Source organism: Pseudophryne corroboree, chromosome 8 (assembly GCF_028390025.1).
Source record: "Pseudophryne corroboree isolate aPseCor3 chromosome 8, aPseCor3.hap2, whole genome shotgun sequence".
NCBI classification, from domain to species: Eukaryota; Metazoa; Chordata; class Amphibia; order Anura; family Myobatrachidae; genus Pseudophryne; species Pseudophryne corroboree.
Window position 1 is genome coordinate 67,237,990 of NC_086451.1, and position 23,144 is coordinate 67,261,133.

The window sequence follows — 23,144 nt, forward strand, 5'->3', positions numbered from 1 at the left end:
ATGTAAGTTAATAGTAAAATGAATATTTTGATTTAAGAACGATACACAGATAAAACAAAGTTTTTTTTGTTTTTTTTTGTTTCTTTACCTCCAAGCTTCTAGGATTCTCTGCTTGTTGTAGGATAGCCATTGAAATGCAAATTAACCTGTGTAATTGGTTTTTTTCCCCAGCAGTGAAGAGACTCACCCTCACACACAGTCAAGGGCACATTCATATGCAAATTAGAGAAGTGAATGGGTCTCATAGATGTAATAGTGATTAGTACATAGATGTAATACTATATATGTGTGCTTACAGCAATGTATGCTCTGCAAGATGGCTATCATACTATTGGAAGCATTGATTATTAGATTAATTAAGAATTGTATTGTATCTGTGTATTTTCACCTATCTACCTTCCTGTTTGCCATTTGCATTGATAACGTACTGAGAAAATTTGCTGCTATTCTAGTTAAAAGTAAACAGTAATATTTAAGGGTGTAATTATAAAAAGCACGCACGCAGCATAGCAGATACTGTGTGGTGGTCGGTAAGCGATTATAGCTAAATATCGTTTACATTTATAGAAGTGTGTTATTTGTGTCACTGCGGGCGTATCCAAGCTGTGTACACGTGTCTCTCACCAAGTGCGAGTCAAGCGTACGCGACGCAAAAGCGCACACAAGGAGCGTATATTACGCAACTTGCGTACAGATACGCCCACTAGATACAAATCACACGATAACATTGTTTTAGTGTGGGCGGTAAAGTCGCCACGTGATAATAGCACAAGTTCTTTCAGTTCCCAAAACTAGTTTTAAAAGGTTCCTTCTATTGCTGCATCTCCTCTGGGATTAACCTGTGTTACCTGAATGCAAGTAATTTTCTGTACAGAAAAAAAATCAAAGTATATATGAAGTGATAGAAGCGTGTGTATGAAAGTAAATTTTTCTTTGGGGTGAACCTTGAGAAAATTCGAGATCTCGTAGAAGTACACCCGTGAAGTGAACACATGGTGGCGTGGGAGAAGGCCATCTCACGTTAAAAGTGATTTAAGGTAAAAGGAGCAATTAGTGTTAAAGCAGACCAGAAGGTCGCTAAGTTTAAAGACCCTGACTTAAGAAAGGTCAGAGGCAGTGGGCGCAACCCACAGAGAGGTTGGCGCAAAACCCATATAGGCCCGTGTTAAGAATAAAGCTCCGGCTGAAGGTTTCGCAGCCTAAACAATCGATTCCGCTGGTCGTAAGGCGTATAAATAATAGTTATTTATACACAGTGAGACTGTACCGCACGTAATTGTGTGCATTAGTTTGTTACCTTAATACCCACTAAGATTTACTGTGGGATCATAAACGCTACTTGTACATTCTAACGTGATTTGTGAAGATTTTTTTATTTTAAGGGAGGTTCGCTGATCACACAGGAATTCTCCAGCAACTAAAATTTACTGGGGAGGGAAATTGCTCTGCGGATCACTCCCACACGCTCCAGTAAATAGAGGTTCAGGTTGCAGGGGCCCTAGGTTGAGTACGCCAGCGCTAAAGCAGCGTGTGGGCATATTGGTCGACGTGGGCGAGAGTGTGTGAAGGTACTCATTAAACTTTCACCGTCGCCTTACCTCTGGGAACTTGGTTTTTTGTAAGGGTTCGCTGAGAAGGCAACGTCTGCAAATAATGGGGGCCAGTTGCTCAAGTAAGGGGCGATCAACCAAGGTTCAGGTTGATGTTATTCCGCTCCCAGCCGGGTCGGCGAGGTACATAATGTGTGAAAAATATGGATCACACGCAGAGGTATTATGCAATGAATGGGAACGTATGACTGTGAATGATGGGGAAAAGTTCCCCAGGGTGGGCAGTTTTAATCCCAAGGTGTTGCACAATTTAAGAAGAAGGATATGTCTAATAAAGTCCGGGAAGCGAAGAATTAGACATTATGATTACTTACAGTTATGGCAACAGGAAGGTGAAATTCAAAGAGGATTAGCTCAAGCAGCTGGTTCCAATCCTATCAGGAAACTGATAGCTACCGCACCACCACCATACATAACAGGAGAGAAAATGGCTGCAGAGAATGACATACTGGGATATGATGATAATTGTGCACTTAGTAACTGTATTATTAATGATAAGAGTAATTGTAATAAATGTAATAATGATAGAAGGAAAACTGATAAATGTACAAATTCTAACCCGTGCAAGTTGCACTCCATGTTAAACTTCCCTCAGGATTACAAGCAAGAAAGTGAGCCCAGCAGGATGTCGGCACCTCTTCCAGCAGCCATCATACGAGACACCCAGGTGGGCACGAACCAATCGGTAAAGGCAGTAGTCAAACCCCCTAACGGAGGGTCAGGTGAGGTCGTGTCCACAGTTAAGTACGGTATTGTATATCATACACAGACAAATGCACCTCATAAAGTAGTAGTTTATGTGTTAATGGATGGTTTAAAGGAAGTATTGAGGACGAGGGTACAGACCACCCAACCATGTTGGCGAGGTTTGTCGGTGGCTACTTTGAGAGAGGCCGCTATTGATCATGATCGGAACATCACGAGACACAGGGAGTCACAGGAGGGTAAGAAGCCCCAGACCCCTGTGGGTAAGTCGAATGTGATAAGATGTTATAGCTGCCAGAAGGAAGGTCATTATGCACGAGATTGTATGTTTAAAGATCTACAGAAGGTATATCAACCCCCTAGACAACAACATAACCGTGGTATCCAAGGAATCAGGGAAGCACAGGGAGAGCGGTTGATGGTGATGAGCATCCAAGCACTAGAGGAGGCATCAAATCGACCGAAACCCCAGGCCACTGGCACATGGAGGAAGCCAAGGGTTTGTTATCTTTGTAAAAGAGAAGGGCTTTATGCCAGCAACTGTAACAGCCCACATAAAGTCAGACCCCCTAGACAAGAACACGAGCAAAGTTATGACACACGAAATTGTAATCAGGGATCATATATGAAGAATTTTGGGCCGCACCTGTAATGTGCAGCCAGTAAAGTTGATCATTAGCCTTGATAGTAAGCCTGAGGTTACAGTTAATGAAATTGGGAGGTCATTTCCTTGTAAGACACAGGGACGGCCGGGTAAACTTTGTAATTTATCTTTAAATGTTTTCTTCTCATCTCCAACTTTCACCAGCAGAACTCAAACGTCACATGGCTACTTGGTCTTTTCAGAGGTCTACCTAACCCCAGTATGTCTTACCAACATCGTTGTGTTTGGCCAGACACAAAGGGTGGAGAGGGGAAATACTGGTGGAGGGAGATTATGCAGAGATACTGGTGGACATGTTGATGTGACAGCCTGTTGATGAAAATCTGATAATGTTTTTCCTTTTCAAATTGTTCTTTCTTTTTTTTGTTCTTTCATGTTTATGGATGGTATGTCACACATCAGTTAGACAAATGGTAATGCAAGATTTTTGCTCCTTACAGAAAGATCGCTGATTTGGAAAGAATTTTGGGAAGACTGAGAGACAGCACCTTTGAGATGACATCTGAGCAAGAAGAACAACAAGACCAGAGGACATATCATCGTAACAAGTTTTTTTTTCCCCTTCAATTATTTTCTGTACCCCCATTACAACTTTCCCTTTCTCCTCCTGTAAGATGGACTCGCCCCAAGAGACTGCAGTCCGTGTTTTCCTGTTGACCCTGTTGTTGACCAGAGCAGTCTGTTTCGGTGAGAGTACCAGTGAGGTCGAGAAAGGATCTGGAATGGGATCTGATGATCAGGATGGAGGCGTAGAATTCCAAGAGCAACACAATCACCAAGAAAAGGCGAGTATCAGAAAACGATCTGGTAGCCATGTTATTAATAGACATTGTGAAGGATTGTTAGCTGAAGAGAATTGTATCTGTAGGAATTGTGACAACTTAGTTGAGGACGGTTGCATCAAGGAATGTCAGTCCAGTTTCAATATCAATATGGACCGGCATCCATTGAGTGACTATCACTCATTGGTGGGTAAAGTGTTAAACCAGACAGACTGTTGGGTGTGCTCACAAGTACCTCAAGGTCATAGTAAGTCAGGACTAGTGCCATATCCTTTAACGGTAGATGAGGTACTTGAATTAAAGGGTGGGAGACCGGTGGACAAGAGATTTAATATTTCTAGTCCTCCTAGTTTGAAGCTCCACCAATACCATGTAGATAGGTCCCTAATATGTTTTAACATTTCCAATCCCCGAAAGTCGGGAAATTGGGAAGTGTCATGGAACAACCAAACCATGACATTCTTACACAGAGCCGACAGAATGCCCCTAGATTCAGAACTTATACGCCAAATAGCCGACAGTGGAAAATATTTCCGGTATAGGTACACTCTAGGAAGTAGGACCATGCGAGTTGGAGAAGTATCACCAGGATACTGTGCACATATCATACAGACTGATACGTGTACTAGTCAAATGAGAGAGCTAGGGATAGGATTCTTCCCCTGGAAGGTTTGTAATATGGTTATGTCATATTCTGTCCCATATGTTCTCCCCGATGACGCATATTTCATATGTGGGAGAAAGGTGTATAGGTTCCTTGCCCCAAACTCAGAGGGATTGTGTTACATTGGAAAAGTGTTGCCGGAAGTGAATTTATGACCCAACGATTGAGACGATGTTGTGATAAGATATGATTCCAAGGACCGTTTCTTTCACCCGTTTCTCCTTTGATTTTCCCCGAGGTACCAAGAGATCAGCCTGGAAGAAGAATTTGATGACCATTTATACAAGACCAATGATGAACTGTGTCACAGACACCTGATGAGCTTTTAGAGACTGAAATTTCTTTTTGTCACCTGATGAGCTTTTTAGAGACTGTAATTCTTCTTATGGACACTTGAAGAAGCTTTTTGTTTGCCAATAAACCTCAAAGCTACAGTAAAGACCCGACGATCCCAACAAGACACCAGACAAGACATCAACAAGACCCCAATCGGCGACTGTATACTAAACCTCACATAGTTATATGACTGCATTTATAACGCTTGTTTCTTATCTTCATCTCTACAACCTCCAGGTAGTATCCCACATAGTCGACAGGTGATTTTCACATATTAGCATTCACATATTCTCCCCCTTCATGTATCATCAACTAATGTGCACCCCATTTGCTGTAACCAAAAGCCGGAAAGAGCTCGGTAGAGTTTGACAGCCCATCCACAGACCCTTAATAAGGGATAAGAAGGATTCAAATGTATACTTCGCAATACCTCGAAGCTTGATTTAAAACACGTACGGCACGATGATACATGACCCCTCAGACATGGATCTCATACACACATGCTTTTATTATCTCACTAGGTCATATCTTTCCCACCTTCTCCTCTCCTCCCTCTACCCAATCATAAAAAGGTATTTACGTGATGACATATACTTTTCTGTTTGAATTGTTTAGGAAGTGGCAGTTATTGGTGACTGCCAAAGGGTGGACTGTCAAAGTCGAAAAAAATATCGTGCTTCACGTTGCCATATACTAACCCCATGCACATGCCCGCTGCTCATGCATTTAGTCTGCTGTACGTGCACATGTCCGCAAATTGCGTACGCTCGCTCCGGCGATTACGCGCGGTATATGTGTATTTATGGTAGAGTTTATGAGCTTGTAGCGGGCGACTCGTTTATAGCATAGTTAACCTTTATAGTGTGTTTTGTAGATATTAATCCCCTTAATAATGTCTGCAAGTATGTTTAGTGTAAATGGTTTGTGGACATGGGGATTCCTCTTTGCATGATATGAAGGGTCAGACAAAGGTTGAATGGTGGTGTCTAGTACCTAACTGAAGAGTTTTTTATTAGAAACAATCCGGTGTTGGTTAGGAAGAGATTAGTCGCTCCTGCGTATAGTTATGTTTAAAAGAAGTTTATGGACATTTACAGTATTTGCTGTTTTATTACACATGAGGTGGGAGTCCTGAGGATGCCTCCCACCTGAGCAGTTGGATAGAGACACATCCCCCCGTACGAACCCACCTATGACCTTTTGTTATAATGCAGAGACAAATTCCTGTGTCCAATGAACAATGAGATTATAGGACCATTGTATTGTACAGTATACTGTGTATATAAAGACCCCCATAGCCAGACTCTCACTTCTCTCCACAAGGTTTTCCCCGTGATGACTGAGAGCTGGTTTCCAGATAGCGCATGCGATTCATTCCCAAGTGTGTAAGTTTTTCTGTGGCCATTTCGTTACTCTGTGTGTATGCAATTGTTCTCTTTTGTTATCCTTTAAGTGTTTGCCATTTAATCTCTTTCTGTTTATTTGTATTTGCGATCGTTCGCTATTGTGTATATTCCTGTATAGTTATTCTGTTTAGTTATTAATGTTAGGACTGTAGTGTATAAGCTGTTAACTGTACTTTTCCCTTTTACTTACTAAAAATCATCTGGTAAGGTGTTGGAACCTTAACAAGTGTTTGTGTGATTCATCATATAAGTGCTAAGGGTTTCAGAGCATCTCAATTGCTCAAACAACTTGCATACTCACAAAGGTTCAGTGTTACACCATTATAGTACCACGGTATTAAGGTTTACAGTGTAAGCATATTCTGTGTTTAAAGTTTATAAAGGTTACTGTCTGTGTGTACGCTCGCTGTGTGTATTCCGTACACCCAGCGCAGCGTGTGTACGTAACTTGCGTACCACGTGTGAGGTCTTTGTACGCAAATAGCGTACGAAGTGCGTAGCACATGCACGTGGTTTAGCGGCCATTACGGCTACACGGTATTAGTAAATAGCTTATGTTAAAAGGTAAATAATTAGCTTTATCAGGCGCATGCATCAGCGGCCGCCACCTGAATATAGTGGGAGGCTGTGGTAATATAGGACAGATATTGTCTGGCAGTGTCAGAAAAATCCTGTGGCAGCTCATCCTCAATTGCCTGAACCAATGCTTCAATTCCATTTGCAGCCCAGGAGGCTGCTATAGTGGGTCTATGTTCAGCACCAGTAAGTGAGTAAATAGACTTCAGGCAACCCTCCACATGCTTATCCATCGGTTCCTTCAGTGAGGTGATGGTGGTGACAGGCAGAGTTGAAGACACCACGAGACAGCGGACATGAGAGTCCACCGGCGGTGGAGTTTCCCACTTGTTACTCAACTCCGCAGGGATAGGATAACGAGCTAGCATCTTTTTAGACAGGGAAAACTTCTTTCCTGGAGAAGACCAGGATTCCTGACGTATGTCAATTAAAAGGTCAGAATGTGGTTACTTTAGTAACCTTCTGACGATTGAACTTGTCAGGTTTCTTAGAAGTAACAGCAGGCTCGATCTCATCATCAATCTGGAGAATCAGCTTGATAGCCTCCACTAGTTTAGGAACATCAACCTGTGTTGGAGAATCCTCATCAGAAGCAACTGTATCAGTGTCTGGTGGATCAGTATATTCCCCATCCTCATTGGAAGAATTATCCGAAATATTAGTGGATTGTGAGGAAATAATGGCCCGCTTAGATGACCCCTTGACCCCAGATGGGCATGGGGTAGACTTTTGTCTAACCAAAGATTGATTTAATTGTTGTAATTGGGTAGACAGCGTATCCGCCCAGGGTGGATTAACTACAGGGACAACATCTGGCTGTAATGGCACAGGAGGTCCCACAGGGGGCGTAAGACGTGTTACAAATGTAGTCAACATACTTGAAAATGCTGCCCAAGGTGGGTCCTGATTGGCCACAGGTGCTGCAGGTGTACTAGGAGATGTATGGCACCCAGCGCCTGAGCCAGCAGTTAACACTTCCCCCCACTGGTAAATCCGTGGTGACGGCACTGCAGGATGCAGAAGTGTCCACGGATTTCCCGCCCTGTCTGGCAGACATTATAGGGAATGTAGCCTTAGAGCGTAACAGTACAATATAGCCAGACAAACACAATACCTGCAAATAACCCCATGTTATGTGACAGTAAATACTGAGCACAACAGAGGATTTAAGCGGTATGAGGTGACTGAAATACACAGTATATACTGTAAAGCACCATATATATGAGACCCTGACGCACCTAGCCCCCCATGGGACAGAATATAGTGATAGCAATTGTGATACAGGAGATGAAATCCACACAACAGTTACAAGCACAGTCAGTCATATGTACAATGCAGAAGTTATTACATATAAACAATAAAACTGCACTGGACTAGTAAAACTACATATAAATATGTATGAATACAAACATAACAAAGCACAGTAATACTGGATGTATATCACAGAATACTTGTACTAAAAATTCAGGTAGTAGTGCACTTGTTCTTAACTAACACAGCGCTGGTGAAACAGGCGGCTTTACAGAGGAGACCCAAGCCCTGCAGTCCCGGAGATCAGCCCAGCTATTAGTGAAGATGGCGCCAAAATCTCTGTCAGGGAGTGAGGGAGAGAGAAATGCAGCTCCAGAGCGGGAACACCAGCAGTAGATGGCACCCGGAGCTAGGGGAGGGGCTACAGGTCAGCGCCTTATTTCCCACTGCTGAACTTCACCACCGGGTACTGTGGAGCCTATTGCAAACAGATTTTAGTAAATCCGACCTGTGCTCCCTGCCCTGGTGGATATAGTGGGGTCCCTGTGCAGTACAGTGTCCACGCCAGTGGCGCGATCCATCTCCTGGGACCGCGATTTACCGACCGGTCCCACGTGGGGGACCCACTTACTTCCTCCCCGAAGTGCAGCCACGCGATCCAGGAGAGCGTCAGCGGTGTGCCTGAAATCCGGTGCACCTCCGCTGCAAGTACCCGGGAACCAGGCCGCGGGAGTATGCAGCGCTGCTGGGGGAGGTGATGGAGCTGCAGCACAGCATGTCAGAATGACATTCACAGTGCTGCGGCCCTTGAAATCTTCTTTAAAAGCTCTTTTCAGGGCTGCCTAGTGCAGCCCCACCTGTTAGTGACCTGCACTGCAGGCACCAACTTACAAACTGAGCTCCAGTGCCTGGAGGCGGGGCTATAGAGGAGGCTGTGCAATGCATCCTGGTACCAGTCAAAGCTTTAGCCTGTTGGTGCCTCGGATAAAGATACAACTCTATACCCCGATGTTATTCCCTGTGGAATACCAGTGTACCCCGCTGCAGAAATATACTTACACCCATTTTTATGTACCGCAAAATTCATTTTAACACTTATTTTGCTGGGGGAAAAAATGCTTTCTATCACTTTTTACATTTAAAAACAAAATGCATATAACATCCATTTCACACAATTAAAGTATAGAAATACGTTTATTATAAACAATAATAAACTTTTATACTTTTATCTAATGTTAGTTTAGCTTTTTTGTGGGTGTGGACAGATTTAGCCATTTTTTACTTTTCACTTTGGGCACCAATTTTCACGGCAATCCTGTTTTCGCTAATTTGCATTTGAATAGGGTGAATTGTAGCAAAAGTCAGTTTTAACTGCAAAAAAGATGCAAAAATGTTGAAACCGGTAATCGCTGTAAATTGCCGCAATTTCGCCGCTAACTGAATAGCCTCCGAATAACACTGAGCAGAGTATATATTAGAAGAGACACTCTGGGCAGGGGAAGATAAAACCCAACCTTCACTTACATCCATAACCAGGTTCGGGTTACGGTCGTTAGGTTGACACAACTTAGGTCGGCACTCATTAGGTCGACCACTGAAGGTTGACAATGCCATTAGGTCGACATGGCCGTTAGGTCGACATGTACTAGGTTGACAGGTCAAAAGGTAGACATGAGTTTTTCCCTTTTTTTTCATTTTGGGGATTTTTTCATACTTAGCGATCCACGTGGACTACGACTGGAACGCTAATCTGTGCCGAGCGAAGCGGCAGCAGAGCGAGGCACCGTTTCCTGTCACTTTACGGAGAAAACAACACCAAAAACAGTCAAAAAATGCATGTCGACCTTTTGACCTGTCGACCTAATAACCATGTCGACCTATTGTTCCTGTCGACATAATGCATGTCGACCTTCCATTGTCGACCTAAGTTGTGTCTATCCAACGACCCATACCCCCTAGTTCAATATGACTTTTCCGACATGCTTGTTTCAATTTCGTATTATATAAAACAGCTTATTGAATAAGCAATCAGAATTTGTACCAATTACTCCGTGTTGGGTCGTTGGAATAATCACAGAGAGATCCAAGCCACCTACCTGAAAGGACTTAATAAATGTCCACAGCAGTGTCCTTATACCTTCTCCTTTACTAAGCAGTTTCACCAAGCGCATGACACGGAAGAGACGGAAGAAAGTGATGGAAATTCTGGAGCTGTCTTCTGAGCTCTGGAGGAGGAACACAGGTGAGAGGTATCAGATGGAGAATAGAGACCAATCAGTAACAGGAGAAGGATAGAGGTGAGACAGAGAGGAAGGCACACACTCACTGTGCATATAGGCCCTCATTCCGAGTTGATCGGTCGCAAGGCGAATTTAGCAGAGTTACACACGCTAAGCCTACGCCTACTGGGAGTGTATCTTAGCTTCTTAAAATTGCGACCGATGTATTCGCAATATTGCGATTACACACTACTTTGCAGTTTCTGAGTAACTTCAACCTTACTCTGCCTGTGCGATCAGTTCAGTGCTTGTCGTTCCTGGTTTGACGTCACAAACACACCCAGCGTTCGCTCAGACACTCCCCCGTTTCTCCAGCCACTCCTGCGTTTTTTCCGGAAACGGTAGCGTTTTCATCCACACGCCCATAAAACGCCGTGTTTCCGCCCAGTAACACCCATTTCCTGTCAATCACATTACGATCGCCGGAGCGATGAAAAAGCCGTGAGTAAAAATACTATCTTCATTGTTAAATTACTTGGCGCAGTCGCAGTGCGAATATTGCGCATGCGTACTAAGCGGATTTTCATTGCGATGCGATGAAAAATACCGAGCGAACGACTCGGAATGAGGGCCATTATTCCTGATAGGAGGGTGAGTGAATACAGAAGTCCAATAAGCAATATCTATATGTAAGTGACAGTGGGAAAGGTGTATGGAAAGGATAATGCAGAGATGTAGGGCTACATCAATAAAATAGAGTAAGAATGCTTTGTGCAAGAGAAATGATGATCCTGACATAAAAGTGGTTTTGTTAGGATATGGAACGCTCTATACCTGTGTCCTTCTGTGTATCAGTCTATGGGTGCATCCTCTACTGTTAGACCTCTAGTGACAGGAGTCACTCGGAGGCGGAGTCATATGATGTAAGTTCCTGTTCCTCCATCTCGGAGAGAGTGTGAGGAGAGACTGAGTCCAGGTGTACAAGTGTGCAGAGCTGAGACTGGTGTTCCAGTGCATGCATCATCTTCTCAACAGTGGGAGTCAGACTGCACAGCTCTGCAGTCCTCTATGCTCTACCACCACAGACATCTCCTGATAAGTACTACTACTTAATGCTGTTACATTGGGTGATATATGGGCTCCTGATTACCAATATCAGTGTTACATCTGAGTCACCTGTGTTCACTAAATAAACCTGCATTACTGTTTAAGTTAGCTAAGTGTGTGGACTGACGTCACTGCACCAGACAGCCCAGTACACTCTGCCAACAGGTTTAACCTTTCTTATTTAGTATAGAATAATGATTATTTTTTTTATGTGAAGATGAGTTGAAAGTTGGAAACTCTCCTCTTTTAAGTTCCTTTGGCCCAGAGCCAGAGTACAGAGGATTGCACATGACAACCATACAGTTCCCAGCGAAAAACAGTTTTGGGCGGAGTTCAATGAGTTTAAAAGGAAAAAAAAAATCATACTCCCTTTGTGTGCACTGGCCACCAGATTCCAGGGAGGTGCCTGATGCCCCGTGCCGCAGCGCATTCTAATTCCTATTTCAAGCATGCTGAGCAGATGTCAGTGCCTCTCTCCTCTGAAAGCTAGGACAGCAGCACCCTTTTGTTCTGGAGGTTAAAGCACAGTACAAGGCGGCACGGGACCTTCATAAGCATCAAGGATCAGGAAAATGGCACTCCCAATGACATTTGTTTTTTCTTTCAATTTAACGTATTAAACTCGACCCAATATTAAATGTTTAGGATCAAAGTTCATAGAACAATATTTGGGATTACAAGATAAAGGCAGTGGCGTCACAAGGTGGGTGAGGGGGGTGGGGCCCGCACCAGGATGTGACACCTGGAGGGGGTGAGACCAAAATGATGGCTCCTCCACAGCGACAGGAGCCAGGTGCTGCAGTGTGAAATTCTCCTACAGCACCATGTCTCCTGTCATAGAAGAGGAGCTGACAGCGCAAGGAGATTGTCTCCGGGGGCAGCCCAGCATCTCCGGAGATGCTGGGCACGCCCCCTGAGTGACGATTATCGGGATCCCTGTGAGGCCACACACCCTATATATAAGGCCACGCCCCCATTTTTGCTGCCGGGAGATCAGGAGTGCGCACCGGGTGTCACCACATCCGATGACTTCTCTGGATAAAGGTGATGGATTCTGGTAGTACGTACGATATATCGCAAGCCCATCAGTGGGTGTGTATATCCGATATGTCTGTCAATAACGTCGTTCACAGAAATATCACGTCGGCTCTGCAGCCCAGCCGATGACCGATATAGCTCCAGACACATCTGACTGTGTGTACCTGTACACTTGCTGCAGGTACCACTGATGACTTACATCTCAACTGGGCAGGAACACATAAAAGTGCCCGCCCAGTTGTGATGTCAGGTAACTGGTAACTGTGTGTGCACTTACTAATAGTCAGATAGGTCGGCGGATAGGCCAAATGACTGATCCGTCAGCCAGATGTGTACCCAGCATTACTATTTTTACATGGGCAGTTACAACAACCTTGACATAGGCATATAAAAAGCCACTGCAGAGTTTCAATGATCCTAACTGTTTGCAAATCACATATTACAAAGTGTTTTAAAATGGGTATAGTGCTGTACATACAGTCTTAGCAATGGCACAGAGAGCCTGGACGGGGCCAGGTACTTTTCAGGGGGCATGGCCTAATCACAGCAGGCGTGGTCATGCACCCTTAGAAAAAAAATACTGAAAAAAATGGTATTTTAAGTTCCTCCGTGGCCACACTGCTGTCCAACACACAGCAGATTGCGCTGGGCTGAGGATAAGAGCTGCAGCTGCTGCTGCCATGTAAGGGGGAGGGGGCCTGGGGCCCTCACTGGGCCCCTCCATCCGACCTGGGCCTGGGTAATTTGTACCCTCTCCCCCTCCCTCTCTCGACACCACTGGATGTAGGTATAATGCAGTCAGAGCCAAAGTGCATACCCCAACGGGTTCCACACCAGCGAGCAACAATGCAGGCCTGTATGGAGGAAGGGGTAAGCATATACAGCGGGGACGATTGGGACCATGTGGGGTAGCGGGGCAGGACAGAGCAGGGGGCTCGCAGGGAAAAGATGCCGTTGTACTGAGATGACCTGGGTCTGCTATGCTAGTGAATCATAATCCTGTGTCTGGCCTCCTGTACAACTTTTTGCCATATAATTTGAACCATTAAGGGGCAGCATATGTGGACGGGATATAACGGATGAGACAGATTTATTTGCTGAACAATAGAAAAAAAAAGAAGCCTTATAATAAAAAATAAAAATGACCAAGGCTTCTCATTCTACACTTTACAAAGGTTTGAATAAATATGTGGTAGACATATTATGGCAATGAGAACGTTTCTGCAGAGTTCTTTGCAAAACATCAAAAGTATATACAGTACGTGCTTTTAAAGACGCTGTCAGATTTGTGTCATCATGTTCTAGTTTAATGGGTGAAGTGATTTACCTACCTCCCCAACATGCCATCCATTCTGAAACAGGACATATACACAACAGACCAGGTGATGATGGATTATTACATTGACGATGACGATGATGATGATGAAGTATCCATAGGTTGCATGTGACAATGTACAGGAAGATCATATGAATTAACACACACATTCTTCATCACAATGGTATGTATGATAATAAATCATTAAGAAACATACTTTCACAGGACATGCATAACATATAATGTATATACTGTATAGCGGGGGTTGGGTATGCGTGACCGGCGATCAGGAGACCACCGGACACCATACCGACGCCGGAGTCTCGACTCGCAGATGGCCGGCAGGGGGGGGGGGGGGGGGGGCAGGGGAGCGGAGGCAAGCCCTTTGTGGGCTCCCTGCACTCGCCACAGGTTATATTCCCACTCTATCGGTGTTGTGGACTGTTAGTCGGCATGCAGACACTACAATGGCAGGGCTCATATACAGACCCAGTTAGGGGCGTATTAAGAGAGGAGGGGGCTGTGTGCAGACTCTGTCCAGGCCCCCTCCTCTCTGTCTTGCCGGCAGCTACTATTAGACTCTAGCGCTGTGCTAGAGTCTACAATTCATGCACAGAGCTCTGGAAAAATGGCGCGGTGGCCCATTTTCCCGCGAATCCCCCTACTGCGCATGTTCAAAATGCCGGAATAGCCACTGCAACATTTTCCAGGTGCTTTTACGGGGCTGCCACAGCAGGTGAGTACTGAAAAAATGGGTGCAGCATGTGCTGTGTGGGCCCCCCTGGACCTGAGGGGCTCTGCACCCATTATAGATATGTCAGTGGCCCCAGTACATCCCTGCTTAGCCGTGAGGCAGCTGGTATCAGGATGATAGGTCGACCTTAATTAGGTCAACAGTCAATAGGTCTACCACTAATGATCGACAGGTCGACAGGTGAAAATGGTCGACGCACAGATGGTCGACACACAGATGGTCGACATGGCTTTTTAAGGGGGGGTCGTCAACTTTTTCATACTTTACCATCCACATTGACTACAACTGGGAAAAGTAACCTTGCCGAAGTATGTCAAGCGAATAATGTGCTGTGACGGTGAAAACGACACCCAAAAAATAAAAAAAAATGTTGTGTAGATCTTTTTTGTGTTGACCATCTGTCACGTTGACCTTTTCCACTGTCTACCTTTTCCCCCGTCGACCTTTTGCAAGGTCGACTTTTCCATCATGTCGACCAATAGTGGTTGAATAATGACTGTCAACCTAATTAGGGTTGACCCTGTGATCCATACCCGAGGCAGCTATAAAGTTTAGAGGGACATTTACTAAGCAGTGATAAGAGCAGAGAAGTGAGCCAATGGAGAAGTGGCCCCCATCAACCAATCAGTAGCTCTGTATCATTTTATAGTATGCCAATTATAGATGTTACTTCAGTGCTGATTGGTTGCCATAGGCAACTTCTCTACTGGCTCACTTCTCCGCTCTTATCACTGCTTAGTAAATGCCCCCCTTAGTTGTATTAGGTAAATGAATGATAAGCTATCAAGATTAGTTAATATTATACATTTAAATATTTATACTTATTATTTCTATCCAGTACTCACATTAACCTCGGTGACTGCGATATCCACAAGGCTTCCCACTACAATAAGAGCATCAAACGTATTCCAGGCATCGCAGAAATAATGCTGGTGGGACAAGCATGATAGAGAGAGTGAGACAGACAAGGAGGAAGATCAGAAACTATGGGGCCTGTTCAATTGTCCGCAATCATTTTATTTTCCTCACGGCACTAGGAAATATCTGGCATCCGCAGGGTTTTGCTATTCAGTTAGAGGCGAGAATTTTAGCAGCAGTAATTTCTATAGGAATTAGCATGGCTTTCCTCTCGCCGCTCCGGAGCCGGTGCAGCCTTGCCAAGAATCAGTATTTTTAGGCAAAAATGTAGGGACTTGGTTTAGAGCCACTTGGAAACCCCCCTAATGACTAATAAGGCAATTGGAGGTTTTCAATGAGCTTAATTGGACCAATAATTACATGTGCAGAATAATGGATTAAAATATGTGGAACAGGTTTATGGGGTGCTGTATGCAGAGCAATAGAGAGCCATGCTGGGCCCCGGTACTCAGCATGGGGGTGTGGCCTAAAAGGGGCATGTGTACACACTTAAAAATAAATGACAGTTTAAAAAAATATTATTAGAGGAGCCTCCATAAGAGGCGCCATTCAAATCCAGAAAGGGGGATGGGGGAGAAAGGGCAGGCGGAGAGCAACCGCTTCCTACCTACCTCGACCAGCGCCATCTTTCTAGTGATATTTGGGAAGATGATGGAGCATGTACACTAGAGAGAAAAGACTCTCCTGATTGGGGAGGAGGGGGGGGGGCAGCAATCCGAGGCCCGATCCCCCCCCAACCCCTCTCGGCGCTGGTGCTTTATGGGGGGCAGGTGTGTTAAATTTTGCAGGTGGGGTTTACAGGTGTTTTTTTATTCTTAAAGTGGCCTCAAATCATACTTGCCTACCTGACCCTCTCCATGAGGGAGAAAATGCTCTGTTCCTGGACTTTCCTGGTAATGTATGATTGCCATCACCTGTGGTGAGCTAGTTAATTGATAAGAAAGGTGTTTCACCACAGGTGATGGCAATCATACATTACCAGGAAAGTCCAGGAACAGAGCATTTTCTCCCTCATGGAGAGGGTCAGGTAGGCAAGTATGCCTCAAATTGCCCTAAAATCAACTTATTAGCACAACATTTACTACAGTATGCTTTCAATTAAATATGCCCTTATATCTTACAATTGTTTCAAAAAGGAACAATATCAAATGATGAATTTATTTGCAAAACGTCATTATTGCTGTATGTTTACATTTATATAATACAAATAGTGGCTAGCAGATTTATTGTTTTAGAATGTTTTTTGTTCAGTGTATGACCGTGGCGTGTACTGACAAGAAGTAAAAATGTAATAAAGCATGTGTCACCACCTGCAGGCTGTTAGGCGGTACTACATCTTTATTATTTGTCAGCACAAAGGCTATAGTTACACAGATTACCACCCATGTAAATCAGCAAATAAACACATACAGTGGGGCTAGTAAGTTTGGGAACCTTTTTGAACTTGGAATTTCTGTTTAAATGACACCTTCATCTAAATCATAAAAATAGAGATAAGCCAATAATTCAAATAACACACGGGGGAGAAAGATGGGAAAAGCACTGGAGGAGCAGGAATAGACAGTTGCCAGGTACTTGCTAGGGATGTGCCTTTCTACGTATATAGGTAGTTGCCTCTCCAGGCATCTTGCAAGGGCTGCGGCCGTGTCACCCACTTGGCTTTGTATTTTGCAAGGCTGCATCAATAATGCATCCTTCATTACAGCTCAGATTAAATGGAGCTCAGGGAAAAACATACTGTTTTCTGCATTTCTCTGTATGTTACCATAAAACGTTTTCAGCAACAATTGATCCATGCAAAAAAAAAAAAAAAATTTTTTTACTGAATGCAATGTGCCCCTAGACTTTATCTGATTGTACACATTAACTATTGTTTTTGCTCTCCAAATCAAATCTGTGCTTGTCTTTGTAGCCAACACATATTCAATTAGCTGCACCTACAGGTTTTTTTTTCAGGCGGGTGCGAGAGTTTTGCAATTCAAAGATTTTTTTTTCTCACAGTCCCAGAGCCTGACCAATTTTTCCTAAAATCCATAATTTTAGGAAAAATGGTTGGGAACCCCAAATAACAAATTAAGCAACTCGAAGTGCCTAATTGGCTTAATTAGTCCTTAATTACTCACCTTCTGCAGCGCTGTCCTCCTCCTCTGTCTTTTCTCCAACATTGCAAACAGCTTCCATGGACTGGCCGGGCACAGGACAGGTACTACCCCTAATCCTGCACCTTACTACCCCTAACCCTGCACATGCTCCCCGCACACATTACCTACACTACACACATCACACCTAACCCTGCACCTGCTCCCCGCACACACTACACTACACTACCGCTCTACCTGCACCCACTCCCCGCACACATCACACTACATACTGTACTACACTGCGTTGCACCCGCTCCCCCCACAGAGCATCGGAAACCGTCCGCAGGTCACCCACTCCCCGCAGAAGTAATATACCCCCAAAACCCCCTCTGTATGCCCCATTCTCTACATTTATAATAACTTTAACTGCCCATTAATATCCCCCCTCCATGTGAATTAATACTATTCTGTGGCCACACCCCTTTCCCACAAAGTCACGCCCCTTTATTTCTGTTTCGAATATGCGGGCGAGGCACCAAATCTCTTCTGGCACAGTACATCAAAATGTCTTGTTATGGCACTGATTTGAATGCTTAACTTTACAACAATTTACAGATAAAATGCTGTATATTACATGTACTGATGTACTGGATTATTGGAGATTGCAAATTAGAAGTGCTTATGTAGTTTAGGTGCTAGGTTTGAACTTTCATTACTTGGAAATTTCCAAATCAGTAAATGTGTGTGTGTGTGTATATATATATATATATATATATATAAACAATAAGTCATAAAATTTGGAGGCCCCTTGCCTGTCGGAAGAGCTCAGGGAAATATCTCCGCTAGCCTTCCCCTCTGGTAGGGCCTGGGTCTGCATGAGGATGAGCATAGATTTTGTATTGTATTAAATGGTAATGTGCACAGCCAAGCATCATTGTGGTGTCCAGTGGCAAAATGCTCTGACCTGAAGTTACTATTCCTTACTCAATCCACTTTTTTTTTTTTTCCAATAATAATTTTTATTATTTTGCGGGTGAGGGGTACAGAAAAGAAAAAAGGGAAAGGGGAAGGGTAGGGGGGTACACAGACAGTTCGGCAATAAAACATAATTGCATAGAGAATATTGAGGAAAATAACATACATTAAAACAACGTGAGGCTAAATCCTTCCAACTGAAAATGCTTCATAAAGTGGTATATCACTGACCTAAGTGTCATGAGGGGGTATGGGATCTGGTGGGCGTTTGTGCCAATAAGTAGACCACGAATACCAGCGGAGCAATGGGCAGGATGAAGAAGAGGTATAGGCCTCTCCCGCTGTCTCAAATTCACAATGCGACTGTACGGACCTCTCTATCGCCGTTATATGGGGGACCCCTGTGGAGCGCCATTGGCGAGCAATTAGAAGTTTGGTGGAGATGAGAATATGGCCTAGGACGTAACGGTCGCCCAGCGATAAGTCGCCATAGTACAGGTGAAGGAGAGCCAGTCGTGGGTGGGGAGTTATACATAGGCCCAGTACCAATACTAAAAGGTGGAAGACAGAGTCCCACAGCGGGGTAAGCACCGGGCAGTCCCAGAAGATATGCAGTAGGGTACTGACCTTACCACAATTACGCCAACACAGATTAGATGTGGAGGGTTGCATCGCATGTAGGCGGGATGGGGTAAAATATAATCGGTGGAGGAGTTTATAGGATAACTCTATGTGTGATATACATTTAGACACAGTATAACAGGATCGGAAAATCATCCCCCATTCCTCCTCTGAGACTGAGCACCTAAGGTCCGCTTCCCATTTCACTTGAAAGGGGGCTGTTTGAGGCTGTTGGAGGTTGATAATGTAGTTATACCATTTAGAGATACCCCCCCTGCCCTCCCCGGTATCTAGAAACTTCTGAACAAGTTTGGGTAAGGAGGATAGGATGTGGGGGGATACAGAGGCCCCGTGGAGCCAATGTCTGAGTTGTAAGTATTTATAAAATTCCCCATGTGGCAGCATGAATCTTTCCTGTATCTGGGCAAAGGTAAGGAGAGTATTGTTCACCATTATATCCTGCAGAGACAGAATACCCCTCAATATCCAGGAATCGAATCTCAAGTCAGGGATCAAGGAGGCTATGCCCGTCGGGGAGAGAGCAGGGGTGGGAAGGGTAATAGCGCTTCCTCTAAGTACCACTTCCAGCCAGGCCTTGCGGGTAGTTTGGGCAGAGAGAGATCTAGTGGCTAGATGATTGCCCTCCGACTTTGGGAGTAGCAAAACATCAGTCAGGGGGAGCGGGGTGACGAGCCCTCGTTCTAGTTGGACCCACGATTTGTACGGAGGTTGTGCATACCAAGCTCCTATTTGTGCAAGTCGGCATGCTAGTTGGTAGGAATGTAAATCTGGATATGCTAGACCCCCTTCACATTTGGGGCAGATCATTGTCTTCCTGGCTAACCTTGGTTTCTTGCCTTTCCACACATAAGAATTGAACATTGCATTAAATTTAGATAAAAGATAGTTGGGTAAAAGGAGAGGGATGGCTCGAAACAAATACATGAGCCTGTGGAGGACCGTCATCTTCAGTGCAGCTATTCGTCCTAACCATGAGACATGATGCATCATCCAGTCAGAGACTAGAGTTGTCATTTTACGCAGCAGGGGGGGGGTAGTTGGCGGAGATCAAGTCGTCCAACCTCCGGGTGATATGAATCCCCAAATATTTAAGGCTTCTATCCTGCCAGGAATACGGGTAGGAGGCTTTCAGCGCGGATAAGTGTGGGGGGTGGAAAGTTAATAGGAAGTGCCTCCGTCTTGGTACTATTAAGTTTATAATAGGAAACAGCTGAATATTCAGACAAGAGTGTGTGTAAAGCTCGCAGGGAGGTCGCAGGAGTGGTGAGTGTCAGGAGGACATCGTCCGCAAATAAACATATCTTATGGGATTGTCCCAGAAACTCCACTCCTGCAATCAGGGGTGAAGATCTTATTTTCTCTGCCAAGGGCTCTATTGCCAGAGCAAATACTAGCAGGGACAGGGGGCACCCTTGGCGTGTGCCATTCGTGATCTTAAAAGAGGAGGAGAGAAGACCGTTCACACACACCCTTGCCGAGGGGTGAGAGTATAAAGCCAAAATGGAGGAAAGAACCCTGCCGGTAAAACCAAACTTACATAGAACCTCCTGTAAATACCCCCAGTGAAGGCGATCGAACGCCTTCTCCGCGTCCAGGGAAAGCAACAGTAATGGGGAATCTGACCTAGAGAAGGCGTCAATCATGTTTATTACCCGCCTCGTATTATCGGGGGATTGTCTGCCGGGAACAAACCCCACCTGATCACCATGAACAAGCGAGGGAAGTAGGGGGTTAAGCCTGTTGGCCACTAGTTTTGCAAAGATTTTTAAATCAGTATTTAATAGAGCTATGGGGCGATAATTAGGCATCATAGCGGGGTTCTTCCCTGGCTTGGGAAAGGTAACCACACGAGCCTCCAACATTTCCGCCGGGAAATTCCCGACGGAGGACGCATGATTATAGACTCCATCCAATACTGGAGTAAGAGTGTCTTTAAAGCATTTATAGAATTTATTTATGAACCCGTCGGGGCCTGGAGCTTTGTCCAGTGGGAGTGAGTCTATAGCCTGTTTAATTTCCGTACTGGACCAAGGCTGGTTTAAAGCCTGTAGAGTAGCTGAACCAATAGTTGGGAGATGGACATCCTTCAAAAAGGCCGCAATATTAGCTGGTGTGGGTTGTGGGACAGATACATCGTCTTTTAAATTGTAGAGGGATGAGTAGTATGTAGCGAAAGAGCTAGCAATATCCGACGGGTCGGTTATTTTGATGTTATTTAAATTGAAAATGGTTTTCACCCTCTCTTTGGCAGTTTTTCCCCTCAGCTTGCGTGCAAGCATTCTACCCGCCCTGTCCCCCTGCATATAAAACTTTTGTCGCAAACGGAAAAGGTTTTTGTGGACCTCAGTTAAAGCCAATTTATTCATCTCATCCCTGACCCGAGTCAGGTCCCGATATATTTTCTTATTAGAAGGGTTCTGCTTGAGTAGGGCGTCTAAGCCACTAAGACGGGCCTCGAGTTCTAGCTGTTTTTCCCGGGAGGTCCTACGGATATAGGCAGCCACCTGGATTGCCGCTCCCCTAACCACCGCTTTAAGGGCACACCAGTGTGTGAACACGGACGTGTCGGCTGGGACATTGGTTTCGATATACTGGGAAAGTGACTGTGCAATAGACCGGTTGGTATCCGCATTTGAGAGGAGATAATCCCCTAGACGCCATAGGGAAGGGGAGGATCTCATGCGGCGGGGGTCCCAATGGACGGAGAGGGCAGAGTGGTCGGACCATGACACTGGCAGGATAGAAGCCTTCGAAACCTGTTGGAGAGTCCATTTGTCCGATATCGCTAGATCGATCCTAGAGAAAGAGCCATGAACCGGGGAGAAAAACGAATAATCCCTACATGTCGGGTTTTTAGCTCTCCAGACATCGTAAAGGTCATATTCATGAGGGGCGTGGCCTGACTGGAGAGGCAGCTGGTAGCAGAAAATCAGACCTCCTGCCCAATCTCCAAAAAAACATCTCATCCAACTGAAATATATCCCCCATATCACCCTCATAACCCGCCTAATAGCTCAGGGTACCTGTGTGCCTGGTCGCGGAGCCGGGGGATCGTTTTTATGGTCCCTGCGGGTTGTGGCCTACACCGGGTGCCGGAGCCGCGACATCGATTTTTACTCCTGCCCGCCGGGAAGCTCCAGGGGACGCGCTGAAGCCGGAACTGCTCGAGATCACGGAGGCCCCGTGGTCGACTCTACACCCGGCTGGACAGACCGTGTGACCGCCCCTGCATCGCGCCTGAAGCCCCGTGAAGCAGGTATCGGGACCCGGCGCTCGGGGACGGAGAGAGCCGCAGGAACGCACTTCCGGCGCTGCGCTGACACGGATCTCTGTCAGACCGCAGCACCCTCCAGCTGAGGTAGTGTCTTCTCTCCTGCACCTCTCTCCCCCTGGAAATACCATCTCCCATAGTGAAGTGAGGTGGAAGGGGACTGTAGAGGTGAGGAGGTATATGAGGGTTGTATCTCTATGTGTGATTGGAGCTGAGTACAATATTACACAACCCACCACAGGGACACTGCAGATCCTCTATACCCTGCCTCCCCTCATCCTCTACTGATTATATATTAACCCAGTGATATATTTTGGGTCACATCATAGTGAAAAAGATTTTATTCACTACTATTGTTGAGCCTAAGGAATACTGCTGTTTTTCCAGTCCGTTGCCACAAGGTGAATTACAACTCTCACCCCCCCCTCCCCATCGCCACGTATATGGGAGGAGAGCGAGACTTACTCAATACCTACTAATTTCTCTCCAGTTAGCGTACTTACACGGTGATACCGCAGGCCGGATTGCCGTTGTGATTGAAATACTACATATCAGATATTATTTACCACGCTCTCTAAGTCTCGCTGCCATCATATATATTGGTGATGGCAATTTCCTACTTGGTAAACACAATAGCATTTCACTGACAACTTGGTGAACTACACCCACTACAAACCCTCCATCAATGGACACGTTTCACAGCGATATGTGAATTCGCACCACCCGCAACTGTGATGTAGTCCTCTCCCTATCTATATAACCAAAGGCAAACCATATCACCTACCCGACCCTCATGAGCTCGTAATTGATATTATGGACAAATTCTTAAA

At 45.0% G+C, this 23,144-nt stretch overlaps 1 protein-coding gene across 5 annotated transcripts in view; it reads right to left on the reverse strand.

The window, feature by feature from the left end:
• Positions 1 to 23,144, reverse strand: part of CACNA1F (calcium voltage-gated channel subunit alpha1 F) — a 326,101-nt gene that overhangs the window by 124,001 nt on the left and 178,956 nt on the right. For 3 of the 5 annotated variants that reach the window (XM_063936570.1, XM_063936569.1, XM_063936567.1), the window contains 3 exons: positions 15,273 to 15,356; positions 13,690 to 13,710; positions 10,091 to 10,219 (listed from right to left, as the gene is read on the reverse strand). In XM_063936570.1, the coding sequence (XP_063792640.1) occupies positions 10,091 to 10,219; positions 13,690 to 13,710; positions 15,273 to 15,356 (234 nt within the window). The remainder of the gene's footprint in view (positions 1 to 10,090; positions 10,220 to 13,689; positions 13,711 to 15,272; positions 15,357 to 23,144) is intronic. The other 2 variants (XM_063936571.1, XM_063936568.1) reach the window with 1 other exon arrangement.